The sequence below is a fragment of the Eulemur rufifrons genome, chromosome 7 (genome assembly GCF_041146395.1).
Source record: "Eulemur rufifrons isolate Redbay chromosome 7, OSU_ERuf_1, whole genome shotgun sequence".
Classification (NCBI taxonomy): Eukaryota; Metazoa; Chordata; class Mammalia; order Primates; family Lemuridae; genus Eulemur; species Eulemur rufifrons.
Window position 1 is genome coordinate 90,363,997 of NC_090989.1, and position 14,370 is coordinate 90,378,366.

Sequence of the window (14,370 nt, forward strand, 5' to 3'; positions counted from 1 at the left end):
TTTGTGTACACAAAGTAAGTGCCAAGTTTCTGTCCGTGGAATTTAGGATGCTTAATATTCCAAATCCTTTTACCATTTAGGATTTGTCAAAGTATGTTGAGCCCTTAAGAATAGGTCATTACCAGAACCCAGGGCTCCTAACACTCCATCTTTCATTAGAAACATAAATAAGCAATTACTTCACTTAATAATTGGAATTCAAATCTAAATAATAAGCAAATGCAGCCTGTATGTCTACTCATTGGCTAATTTTTCAACCATCTTGCCGTACCAGCTCTCAGCTACTTACATGCAGGTTAACATAAGAGCCAGTCAATCTAACATGAAGGAAATCATGCAGGTTCTTATTACAATTAATATCCACATCTAGACCTAGTGGTTAAAGACCATCCTAAGTAGTTACATCTCTCAATAAAGAAAAGAGTCTTCAATATAAAGCAAAAGGCCCCATATATTCTGCAAACCAGGTTCACTAAGGGAAGCTAAATCTGTATCTGTGAAAAAAAATCCCATACCAAGAGCATCACCCTCAATTATAGTTTATATATATATAATATATATTTATATATTTTGGCTTATACGTACATTAATACAAAAAAACTTGAATAAATGTACTTTTTAACTGAAAATTTTTCTATTACAGTTAAATATGAAAGGATCAAATTTTTGGTGATTGCCTTAAAGAATGCTGTGGAGATATATGCTTGGGCTCCTAAGCCGTATCATAAGTTTATGGCATTTAAGGTAAGCAAGCATGTGATTACCTAAAATCGGCTTTTTAAAAAAATTTTTCAGTTTCTACCGGTTAATAAAGTGGTCATTTTCCATATAGACCAATACCAATTTCCATAATAAACCTGTTTTAAATGGATAGGTACTCTTGGATTTATTATTTCAAGAGTAAAGATTATTTAAAAATGCTGTTGGTGGGTACAATGTGCATTGCTCCAGTGGTGGATGCACTGAAGGCTTTGACTTCACCACAATACAATATATCAGTGTAGCAAAAAAATTAATTGAAAAATTTTGAAATAAAGATGCTATAAAATTAGTCAAATTAAAATTTGGGCATGCCCGCCTCCATTTCAGATCTATGAATTGTCATCTTCAAGAGGCCTTTAGTATGGAATGGCTACCAGACAAAGCATTAATAATAATATTATACAAGGATATTTGTTGTAAAGCCATCTAAACTAGGAAGGCAGCCCAATGCCAATAGCAGTACTCAATCTCAAGATTAAACTGAGTCTCCAAATCATACAATCCTCATAAGTCTTTCCAGATAGAGTCCCTAAAACTCAGTTAATGTTTATATATTTTCACTGCTAACTTATGGAAATTACCAAGTTTCTAGGTTTCTCTGTATTCTTCAATTTTGATTGCCTTTTCATTTTTTACCTCAACTGAGTCTGTACCCACCATGGATGGCTTGGTCACTCGTGAAATTCAGCAGTAGTGGGATAGGGATATGCTAGTCCCATTACCCCCAGCTCATGAAAGCTGACCCCCAAATACCAGGAGGACTGGAACTTACAGGCACCTAATGTGTTCAGAGCTCCATAGCCGATAGCTGATACGAATTTATCTTCTGTTCTCTCTTTCTCTGCCTCTGTCTGTCTCTTTCTCTGGAGCTCATTGGCCCTCACATTTTCTTCCCACTTTATGACTCTTATCTTCCTTTAGCTGTTTATTCTTCTCTGCCACATATGCCATGCAAGGGCAGAAACTGTCCTAGAAACATTACGTAGGCCATCTTCGGAGTTGAATCAGCCCACTTCTGTCTTGTTCCCTTAGTGCAAATGGCTTATTTGTGATGAGCTCAGGGGAAATGGGCTCCCCTCCATAACCCCACTTTTATGGAAAGAAATTTTTGGAATGCATTAGGTTAGTAATAATACTTACAGGGTGACTCCTAAAAGCTAAAGTGGTGCTGCTATTCTGCCAAAGTCTCTCTCTGCAAAAGTTTATCAATCAAAATCTCGTTCCCACTCTGGTTCTGAAGTTACTGCCACCAGTTTACTAGCCAGAGCACACGAGAGAGTGTGAAATGCTCTGTTAGCAAACCAGACCCAGCCTGGAAAGAGGGAAGAGCAAAGGCAAAACCTTAAAGTCAGGAACTGGCAGGAGGTTGAGCCTTCCCTTGGATAAGGACAGAAGGCTAGAGCTTCCCAGGCTCTGAGAATGGTGTGAGCAAAAGATGAAGAGAGAGGGGTCCGGTAGGTAAGCAGTGGTAATTCAGCCAAGACCATTGTGGGTTCACAAATCCTCTCCAGGATTTCAAGGCCCATTAAAGGTAGAGTGTGATTAAATAATGGCAAAGAAAAATGGCAGAGGAACAATTGGCAGTTAGTTGAGACTTGAGCCCTACGTTCCACCACACAGAACCTTGACAAACTGGGCTAGAGCTCTCTTTTTATCCTTTCTAGTTAAACCCAAGTAGTCAATGCAAGCCATCAGTCTTGTGATGTTCCACCGCCAAACCCAAACTATTGCCTTCTTTATTGCCAAACCGAAGTCTCACATCTCAACATTAAGCTTAGAGGAAGTGCCAGACTGATGCCCACTTGATCACTGAAGGAAAATTAAGACCAGAACATGCCTATTAATCCGGAACTGGCTTAGAACAGAGCCGTCCTTGGCTGTCCATCCCAGACTGTCTTTGAAAGGGTAGCCACCATGCCTGGGCCTGGCTGCCACATGGCAAAGAGAGGGCCAGAGAGGCTGGGCCTTCTCCAGAGGGCAAAGGCCAGAAGCAAACACGGTACCCAGCCACCAGGTCATTAATATACAATGACATAGTCAAAATTGACAATTGTAAACCAATTTCTTTGCCTTGGAGGACAAGGGACAGAGAAAGGGGCACGAATGGGTGCCAGACCTTCCTCCCAGTGCCAGAATATAAATAGATCTGAAACTGAAAGAGAAATTTCCTACATTTTCAATTTTAAAAAGTCAGAAATTAACTTCCTCCAGACAATGGCTAAAGGAAAAAATTATTAAGATAACCTCTTTGGATGATGTGGATACTAATTCAGTGATTTTTAAAGTCTTTTGCAGATCTCCAGCACAAGCCTCTGCTAGTTGATCTCACAGTAGAAGAAGGTCAAAGATTAAAGGTTATTTTTGGTTCACACACTGGTTTCCATGTAATTGATGTTGATTCGGGAAACTCTTATGATATCTACATACCATCTCATGTAAGTTCCCGGAAGCAGACTGTCAAGGGCTCTCTCTACAAACAGCCTGCATGTAGAAAGAGATTTGTTTTTGCATATTTTTGGTAGAAGTCATGCTAACTTTTACTAATCAGTAAAGCAGATGGACTTTAGACCTTCATTAAATAGAATGCTTTTAATAACTAAAATATATAGATTTAGCTAATTTTTATGACTTCCTAAAATTGAGTAACATGCTAGAATTTATTTGACATTTACATGTTGTATCTTTGGACTTCAGATAAAAATGAGTATGATATTTTTCCTTCAAGGGCATAAATTTTGTATAGTACATGAGTTTTTGAAGATAGATTGGTTCCATTTTATGTGGGAGAAAGCCAACGGTCAGATGATAATTTCTTGGGAAACATCCTTTTTCTGCTCTTTTTAGTTCCTCTCTTCAGCTTGTGGGCAATGTGGTATAGTGAAGTCAGACACACTGGAGCTAATACCCTGGCTCTAGCATGTATTAGTTTTGCAACACTGGGCACATTAGGCAGCCTCAGCTTTCACATCTGTAAAATGGGAATAAAAGGACCTATCCTCAAGAGTTATCATCAGTAATAAATGAGGCAATGGATCTAAAGCACTTGGCACAGGGCCCTGCAAATTGTAGTTCTTATTAACAATATAATGCCCATATTGCTATTCTGACACATTGCCTAAAACATGACTCTTAAAGAGAAGCACTGCACGTGGATGCGCTTACTAGGATTGTGTAGTATGAGTGTCCCATGTGTAATCCCAAGAACTAACATACAATAGAAACTATTTATCAGGAAAACCTGAGACCTAATCTGTTGCTGACTAGTATTTTGAGAATTTGAATACTTCGCCCTAAAAAAGAAAAAAGTTGTTTTAGTATATTACATACATCCGCTCACACATACACAATTGTTCATTGCTGCATTACAGATGTTAATTCTTGTGTGTGTGCATGTGCACACAAAGACTCACAGCTCGTGTTCTCAGTGAGGTGACTAGGACATCACTGTCATCACCCTCAGTCTTCTTCTTCCTATCCCTCTAGCCCATGCTGAGCTGCCATGACATTTTCAACCAGATCACAGTAGCACCACATTGCTTTTTCTAGAACAAGCTAATCTACACTTACTTCAATAATGTGATTTTTTTAAGTGAGTGGTAATTCTAAATTTTTTTCTAAAGAAGCCATTAATTTGAATTTTCTTGGTATTTAAACACTCAGATAAACAATCTGTGTTTATATATCTACTCATAGACTGTTTGATAGGAGTGTATTTTGGCCCCATTTAGGCGATCTCCATTAGATTTTAGCTGCCTTTACATTATCCTCATCTGTTTTGGAAATGGTTGTTCTAATGGAAAACACATGACTTTCAATGCCAGCAAGACATGTGCTCAAATCCCAGTTCTAGCACCAAATACTAGTACAGCTCTGGTCAAGTTACATAACCCTTCTGAGATGCAGTTTCCTCATCTGTAAACAAAGATATTCACCATGGGGAGCTGTTCGAAAGAATGGAAATTGTGTATGTAAAGGGCCCAGTGGTTGACATAGAGTTGGTGCTCCATAGATGGGGGGGTGGTTTTAGGGACAGGTAAATTGGATTCTTAATCTAGTGACTAAGTTTGTATGGCTAAATAAAACAAAGCAAATTTCAGTCTTTACGGTGAAAATGAAACACACAACAAAAAAACTCCTCTTTTTTGCGGTTCTTAGAGATGAATAATCAAGGTGTTGTCTTACTTTTAAAAAGAATAATGCTTGGCCTTTCTTTGTCTTCTAGATTCAGGGCAATATCACTCCTCATGCTATTGTCATCTTGCCTAAAACAGATGGAATGGAAATGCTTGTTTGCTATGAGGATGAGGGGGTGTATGTAAACACCTATGGCCGGATAACTAAGGATGTGGTGCTCCAATGGGGAGAAATGCCCACGTCTGTGGGTAGGTTAACCATTCCTTATCTCCTTCAGCAGTTACACCCCCCAAATGAAACGAAAGTCAAGAAATGTGAAACAACCATTTGATTCCACAAAAAAAGTCTGTGAATAACTCTTGTAAGACTTGCTTTGTCTGTTTATCTCAAGTTGTTTGTCATTTTTGTGGTTAAGATGTGATCAGATGCTGTGAGTTATTGCCCATCTAATGTTTTTAATGCAGTTTTGGAAATTCCTTTTGACAGCCTACATTCATTCCAATCAGATAATGGGCTGGGGCGAGAAAGCTATTGAGATCCGGTCAGTGGAAACAGGACATTTGGATGGAGTATTTATGCATAAGCGAGCTCAAAGGTTAAAGTTTCTTTGTGAAAGAAATGATAAGGTAAATCCGTTTCAACATTTGCATTAGTGTTTGCATTTTAAGAGACCACCAGGTACCTGTGAAACCTTCATTTTCCTTTATACTGATTTGAATCACCTCTTGTGTTAAACAATCAATATTATCTTGAAATGTCATTATTTGGTTTGATTCATGTGAACACTCAAAATATATTATTCACATATCAGAAAGACATAAAAACATCTAGAAATTTCTTGTAAACTCTTAGTAATTTTTGTGGCCTGCAGGCCTCATGGTGACTCAGCAGATACCCCAGTTCTACTAAGCACTTAGAGCAGTTGGCCCATCATTAATCATCTCACAGTGGGTCAACTTTATACTTTCACTTTTAGACTTTTCAGAAAGTCATTTTCAAGAGTTAACCCATCACCTTCTATTCACCTTTAAATGTAAAGCGTTTGACATGTAGAAGTATAAACTTTTTAAAAATGTCACCCATTCCTTAAGGAATACACAATCACAAACTCAACTAGTGCCATGTCCTGTGTCATTCCAGCCATGTTTCTTCTGAAATGTCATAGGGGGACTGTTTTCCAGTGACATTGGCTGTGTCCGTCTGGCGTGATCAGCACCTCAGAGGGGTATTTTGCAGCAGTGCTGCTTCTAGCTTGCCCTCCCTGTAGAGTAACCCAGAGGTTTTAATAGCTAAGCTGTACAGCATTTGACTGTGGCCAATATAGAAATGCTGTCCCCAAAGCAACAGACAGAAACACCTATATGAAAGAGAGTGATGAGTTGAACTGTTGTACCCCTTTTTTTGCCACTCCAGTTCCCCAAAGGACAGGCTGGTCTTAGTCCAACCCTGGTGATGTGGGCCTAGACTATAGTAGGACCCTGGCCAACTACTCTGACCTGGTGTGGTCTGGGTGGATAACAGAATGGGTGGCAAGGATGGTTCCAGGGGTGTAACAGAGTATGCCAGAAAACAGACCTAACCTAGTAAAACTCCAGCACCCACTGGGTCTCTGGGGATCATAAGACTAGGAGTAATCTGGGCATGGACACCCCTACTCTGGCTCATTGAAGACCCACCCCAGCAGGCCTGTTCCAAGTCATGTCCACACCCTCGGGAGTAGGCTGAGACCACACCAGTGTCTGGAGCCAGAGGTTAGAGCCCAGGGCATACAACCTAGGGAGAAGAGCAACCCTCTCTTTCTCTCATTGGGGTTTTCCATGGGCCCGCTCTGACCTTCCTGTTTTATTTCATGGACCCTAAGAGTAGCTTTACTTTCATATGTAGCATTAGCTGAATGACAAACATTTCCATAGAGCTTCTGAAGAAGTTGCTGTTGGGAGAGAGCATTCTTCTGATGAAGTTGTGGAAATGAAGTAGCAGAGACTTTATACTAGTGACAAAAGCAAATGCCTCAGACCAAAGTTAGGTGTTGGCTGACTGAAGGGCTAGACCACAGCCCCAAATATTATTTTCCTGGGGCAGTGGTTCATTTACATTCGGCTCAAGCAAGCAGTAACCCAAATTTTGCTCACTTCTCTCAGTTGTTTGATAAAATGATTTAACAGACTCAAGAACCTAATGGACTGTGCTTCTACTTATTAATGCCATTATCTCATTTGGCCTAGGATATGCTGGCATCAGCAGAGAAGCTGCACATTAACTCTTGAAATGCCCAAATAGATAGGCATTAAACACCTTACCCTATCTGACCACGATCACTTAAATTTTTTTTAATTTTAAATTTTAAAAAGTGAAAACTGAAGTTGTATGCTAGTCAAAATTCCCCCTTGACTTTGGGAATTTGCAAGGATTCTCTTGCAAAACCCTGAAGTCCACTTTCTTGTCATTTATGGGAGAGGGAAGGGGAGACTTTGTGCCTTTATAGAAGTTAACAAAGGACCGGTTGTGTCGTAGGCCAGAAAAACAGCACATTATTTTAGCACGAAACTCCCTTTTAGAATGTAGCCACCTAAAGGGACATTACAGATCAAGATATAGCCCCTTCGGCATTCCTAGAGGCCACTACCATGATTAAGTGATAATGACCACCATAATAATAAAGGCAGGAGGAGCATTTACAAAGGATCTACCATATCAAAAGGCACTTTATAAACACCAGCCATTGAGTCTTAAGAGCTGACACGTGGCAAGGATAGGACATGTGAGAGAAAATGGATGGACGGTTGAAGAAAAGAGGGGAAAAAAACATGCAGTTGAACTAACTTCTTTTTAATTTCAAACAGGTATTTTTTGCATCCGTGCGATCTGGAGGAAGTAGCCAAGTGTTTTTCATGACCCTCAACAGAAATTCCATGATGAACTGGTAACAGAAGAGCACTTGGCACTTATCTTCATGGCGTTATTTCTAATTTAAAAGAACATAACTCATGTGGACTTATGCCAGTCTAGAGGCAGAATCAGAAGGCTTGGTTGAACATATCGCTTTCCCCTTTTCCTCTCCCTCCACCCCTCCCAATACAGTCCATCTTTCAATGTTGCAGCCTGGTTGAGAAGGAGAGAAAAAGGTGGCAGGAATTTCCAGGAGATTCCCAAGAATGCTGCCTTGTCTGTGGACAGAGATGGACCATGTGCCCTTCGGAGTTAGGGATAAAAACAAATATTGTGTGCTCTTATGATTAAGCTGTGTTATAGTGGGGTTTTGAGTTTTTTTCTTTTTTACCTTTTTTCTTTACCCTCTTACTCTGTAAGAATGGGGAGAGAATGCATACTGAGAAAATGAGTCTGTTTTTAATTCCGTCTGCCTGCCAGCTTTAAGTATACGGTATGTTGTAAAATTTCCAATTTCCAGTGGTGAGAGACAGCACAATAAATGTACCTTATCTCCTTACGCTGAAGGTCATAACTGCATAGTGGGGTAATTTAAGAAGTCTCTTGCCTTCACCAACCCAAAAGGTTGCTTTTTGATGGCAACTGGCTAATGAATTTTTAAGAGAAGAAAAATACTAGTTTTCCCCTCTTTTGGGAAATAGCTTTTAAATGGCTAAACTACTAGCCTTAGTCTAATAAAATCAGCTACCACTTTTGTGAGTCGGACAGGCCGTATTTATATATGGCCCTTGACGGAACGGATTGTGTTGAATGGGATAGTAATGCCATCGCGGTGAGCTGGCCTGGCGATTGAAGGACTCTGTAACACAACTTCCCCTCAGCTGTCGTGCAGCAGATCGGGGCAAAAGACGGAAAGACAGATGGGTCAGACAGAAAGACCTTCTGGGAAACAAGCATATGTATTCCACTTTGAAACGCGCAAAGCCTCCGCTGGGTTTGGGCTTCATGAGGACTGAGACTTTGTTAAGTTCTTTCTGGGAATTGGGGCATGAATGACATCCAGGCTCTGGACATTCCCAGCTCTCTCCGGAGGGTGCCACTTTCTCAAGATGAAAACTGTGACTGAAAAAAATTAATAATAAATGTTTCTGAGCTGCCTGTGTTTTCCCTGGGTGGGTGAGAGAAGGGACTAGACTCCTAAGCCTGCCTCAGATACAGCAGGCATCACTGGCTCAGATTTTAAAGAACTTGAAAGCAAGGCTTTGGCCAAAATTCTGAGACCCCAATCACTTTACCTTCCTCCAAATTACCCAACATACGGTAAACAACATTTGTGTAGAGATATGTATGTATTTAGTTCAGGTTGACTTGTGTCCTTATAAACTCTTACTCGAATGATTTGAACTTTTACGTGACTGTCTGGAATTTTTTTCCAAAGCTACAAGCATGGCCGCCTGTGGTATCGAGGTGTTGCAAAACGATATCTGTGTTGCGCTTCCTGTTTTAACCTACCTCGTTTTGTTTGTTTTTGTTTCACTGTCCATCACAGCAGTGTTATCTCCAGGAGACATATAGAGAGCTCAACTGGCAATCTCAGGTGTGTTTAACATTTTTAAAACAAAACAGTAGTTGACCAAATTATCCTTTTAAAAAAAATTGGGAGAAAAATTTAATGACAAAAACTGATGTGGCTTATTTCTAGAGGAAATGATTACTATAATTGGATCAGAAAAAAAAAAAAACTTATGATTCTACTGATTTTTATGCAAATACCTGAGCAGCTGATGTACTATTAATGAGAACGAAATACCCGTTACAAAAATGGAGCCATTTCAATCTAGTGGTTTGGGCCGGGGGGGGGGGGAAGAGAAAGGGGAAAGATTCTGGTTTCTGGGGTAGATCATTATGCCCTTCCTGGAAAGGTAGTTGTCATTTGCACGTATTTTAAGCAGATAACGCCCAGGAATGTAACTGAGGATTATCTTCAGGCAATCACCAAGATGTCCTCATTATGGTCCCTTTAGCTCTCAAAGGCAATGAAATCCTCCCGTTCTCATTTTTACTGCTATGGGTCTGCTCCAGAACAACACTTTCTTCACAAATTCCATGCAACAAATTCCGCAATAACTTCTTGGATTGCATTTAGCAACTACTGTAATTGGATGCTGACGTGGACAAAATATATTGATGTGGGTTTGGTCCCCAAATGTGATTGCCCCCAGCTCTTTATATTGCTGCTGTGGTATTTTAAACCAGAAGCTTCTTTAAATTATGTTGCAAACTGATCTTTGTTTTCATGTTTTGTTTTGTTTTTATTTCTAAGTGATAAGTCCGAAACACACAGCTTTAAATGATTTTTTTATTGTGGGATTTTGGGTACAGTTAAGAAATAAAAGGGAATCATTGTGTTTAAACATAAGGTAGTTTGTGAATGTATTTTTTAAAATCTAGATTCATTGAAACAAAAAAAATCGTAAGAAAACAATATTAATGCAGTCTTGTTTACAGTATGTACAGTGACATAACATAGAACATGAGCTTTTCTGGTGCCAACAACAATAAAACACAGACGTTAAACATCAAGCTATGCTTTTTATATTTTTGTACAAATATTTTACACTGAATACAAGGCAAAACCAAATTTAAAAGGGCCCCCCACAAATCTGTGCTTCTTAAAATATATTTAAAAAATTTCTTGAATCTTTTATTTTCAAAAATACATTTTTCTCCAGCAGGACAGACCTAGCCCTGACACGAGGAGGCCTAAGTCATACAAAATATACCAGAATGGTGTCCTTGTGGTTCCTACAATTCCAAACTTTTTGGTTTGCTTTAATTCCTTTTGTGGGCGGGGGAGGGGGGGTTGCTTTTCATCCACTTTATAGCATCTCAATAAAAAAATATCTTTAGTTTTTACCTTTTTATAGGTGATTTTGTCTCTGGAAATTGGCTCATTTTATTATTTTCCTACAAAGAGAAACTGGAGAAACTGAGCCCTCCCCCCAAATAAGCATCACTCGATCTGCCAGTTCTAACTGCTCTAAATTGGTCATCATCCAGTCAAATCCTCCACTGAGCCTGTTCACACTGTAGATTTGGTCTGGGGTCTGGCAGGAGACCATCATCCCTGGTGCCAGCCGGATGTTGTAGCATAGATTCTGCATCCAGTGGGTGGTAGGAGTGGATGACCAATAAGGTCCCTTTGAATAATGAGAGTCTTCCTCCTGCCAGTTAAAGCAGTCAGACCATTGTCATAGCACATGGTGCCAATGAAGACAGCGTGCACTGAGTTCCACATAAAATCTAATGGCTCTATTTAGATAGATGTCATTATTTTTCTTGAAGACTTCTAAACAATGCTTCAAGAAGACCTAGAACTATTATTTATTCAACAGGGTAGATAAGATATGGATAAAATCTCACAAGGCCACTTGGACAGGGACTCCATTTTTCTAACACTTTGACATTGTTTTTCTAAGGTGCACTCCTAACATACCTTGCATCAAGTACACGTTTTTTAAAAACGTCTTAATTCCTGGTTATCAAAACCTACTAACAATTTTTTGTCTGCTCTTGTGACTCATTGGCAATTGGTGTCTCTGGTCCCTCCTGTGCAGTAGATTAGAAAGATGTGAAATTCAGGCCGGGGGCGTCTTGGTTTTGTCCACTGGCAGAAAAGGAAGCGGCTAATGTCTCACATTCCTTGAAGTTAAAAAAAAAAAAAAATGCTACTATTATGTGTACCAGTTCTCGTCACTGTATTTTTGAAATGTGAAAGAGCTCTTTGTGTTAATAGTGTCTGCTGTCTTTGAAAGTCTGCTTGAACAGGTATCACTTGCATTTGTGCTGATTGCTTTAAGATTGTAAGATGTGCTACATTACATTATTTTTAAGAAAGAAGATACAGTTATTGGTCCTAATTTAATTTTAACCTACTACAGAAAAACATGAGAAAATCCACAACATGCTAATGAGAATTCTGAATGACCCTACCATGCTCCTTATATTCCAGAATTTCCTCTGATACTATGTTCTGACCATCTTAACAGTTCCGGTAAATTATTAGTTACCTTTTAGGTTATTCCTCAAACATTTAAATCTAACAAAATCAAACAAAACATAACATAACCAACCAGCCAACCAAAAGTTGACCTCCCCTGAGACTATATAGTTGCACCATAAACCTAAAATTCAAAAGTCTAAATTTGATTTAATTTACCTGCCAATATGTCTCATAACTGCCACTACATTTTGGCCTTGGTCAGTATAGCAATATCGGGAATTCTGAAGTGAGCTGTCCCTGGGTCTCAAATAAAATGAATATAAAGTGTTCTTTTTTCAGGAGCCCCAGCAAAGAAGAAAACCTCTTGAGAATTCACAAGCTCAAAGTTGACAATTTGTGTATTTCTCTCAAACATTTTCTAGTGTTGTTTTGATTTCTATACTGTATCATTTTTCTGGGAGTTTTTCCATAGATAACTAGAATATTCAATAATTTGCATAGCATTAAACAGTATGAAATCATAACCCTGTGCTTTGAACTTTATTCTTCTAGACCACCTATTTCAGAAAGTGCCAGAATACAACAAAATAAAAATCTCCATAAGAGCCTTTTTAAATAAAAATCCCTGGGTAATATTTGAGCTATTTTAAATTCAGATCAAAATCTTGGACTCTGTGTCCATGATGACAAATATTTGTATGAAAACTAGAAAATACAGTTAAAAATACAAACATTCTAAAGTTTCTAGATTTTTGGTTTGTGTAGATATCTTCAAACTAACTCACTCTTTGCATGATACGGTTTGATTGTGATGGTTGATTTTTATCAGCACCAAGTTGCATTGCACTGTTGAGGTTGAGCAAATGCTGGTGGACAGGTGAGTCTTCATTTCCAGTAATGAACCATTATTTGTACATAACACATATCCATGCCCCAGATGGCCCCTTTCCCTTACCTCTTCCCTGGGATTAGTGTTAAGGAATAGTAATACTTATTATGGTTCATTTAAGAAATCTCATACATTACCCTGAGTCAGAATTTCAGCAGGGAAAAAAAAGGAAAAAAGATGACAGCTTGGATGAATTTTAAAATTGGATGTTGTGAAACTATTTTTGTATGTTTTAACTGCCTTATAATTTTAACACAACTTTAGAGAGATGCCAAATCTATAATATTAGAAGAGAAAACTCACTTTGCTATGCCTACAATTGTTTATATTTTTTAAATCTCCAGTTTTCAAAAGTGTTTTAAATTGTCAAAAAATTGGCTAAAACTGGATATAGTCTCACCTGAGTGAGGATAAAAGAAGAAAATCTTCCTGGCATATTTTCCAGTCTAAAACTTTTGGTTACTTTCAAGTATTTTTTTTCCTGCAACATAAATCATTCAAGAAGTACTTTCTATAGTCATTTCAAGAAGTAGTTAGAAATGCTTTGGTAGGTTCTAGGCCAAGGTTTTCCCATACAGTCACTGCTGTGCCCTGGAACATATTATGTTATCTCTGTCAAAATGTAAATAATAAAACATTAATAGAGGGATGCTTGTTTGTTCCTCATTGCCCCTTCTAGACTATTATCCCTCCCTCCTCCTAAACACTCACTGCTTTGAAGCTCTTACCATCAGCCTATAAAGTCTCTGTGTTACCCTCCGTCATTGCTCTTGGTTCTCTGTTGTTCTCTCCACCACCACCGTGTCTTAATTCTTGATGATTTCAATATCCACAATCCTACAATATCCTGACTTCTCAGTTTCCTGATCTTGTCCAGTGAAACTTAATACCAACTTCATCAGCTTCTCAAGGGATAGTGGGCAATTCTTCATATTTGCTTTAGGTAGAGATCATCCAACTTCACCACATGAAAGCTATTGCCCTAGAAATCATTCCCTCTCTTTTCTGCACCACCGATGTTTCCCATTCTGTTGGAGGATTTCACTACATTCATGGCAATAGTTCCTGTTTTATAAACACCCTCCTGGCCTCACGCCTCCTCTAACTACCATCTTCTTTTACTGCTTCTCTTCACAGAAAAACTCCCCAGGAAGAACTGTGTATACTTACTGCCCCAAATTCCTCTCCTCCCTTGGTCTTTTAAGCCAACACAAATCAGACTTTCATCCACACCCTAGTGGCTCTTGCTAAGGACATCAGTGATCTCCATGCTGTCAGATGCGATGGTCAGGTCTCTGGCTTCATGCTGCTTGACTTACCTGCAGTCTTTGACACATTAATAACTACTTCCTTCTTGAAACACTTTCTCAGTTCTGGGACATTTTTCTCATGTTCTCTCACCTCCCTGGCCACTCCTCAATCTTCTATGCTGAGTTCCTGGAGTGCCTCCGTCCTGGGCATTCATCTCTAAGTGATCTCTTCCAGTCTTGGGGCTTTAAAAACCGTCTACACACTGACAACACCCACATTTTTATCTCCAGCCCCAACCTCTTTTCTGAATGCAAGATTTATATGTCTAATTTCCTACCTGGCATCTTCATTTGGATGTGTAATTGGCATCTCAAACTTGACATGTCCAAAACTAAGCTAATTTGCACCCCACCCACCAATATACAGTTGTCTCCCCCATCTG

At 39.0% G+C, this 14,370-nt stretch overlaps 1 protein-coding gene across 8 annotated transcripts in view; it reads left to right on the forward strand.

The window, feature by feature from the left end:
* The window catches only part of TNIK (TRAF2 and NCK interacting kinase), a 365,195-nt gene extending 351,928 nt beyond the window's left edge, over positions 1–13,267 (forward strand). For all 8 annotated transcript variants that reach the window (XM_069475279.1, XM_069475280.1, XM_069475283.1 and 5 more), the window contains 5 exons: positions 644–744; positions 3,048–3,197; positions 4,985–5,144; positions 5,383–5,522; positions 7,740–13,267. In XM_069475279.1, the coding sequence (XP_069331380.1) occupies positions 644–744; positions 3,048–3,197; positions 4,985–5,144; positions 5,383–5,522; positions 7,740–7,823 (635 nt within the window). In that variant the 3' untranslated portion in view covers positions 7,824–13,267. The remainder of the gene's footprint in view (positions 1–643; positions 745–3,047; positions 3,198–4,984; positions 5,145–5,382; positions 5,523–7,739) is intronic.
* The last annotated feature ends 1,103 nt before the right edge of the window (positions 13,268–14,370 follow it).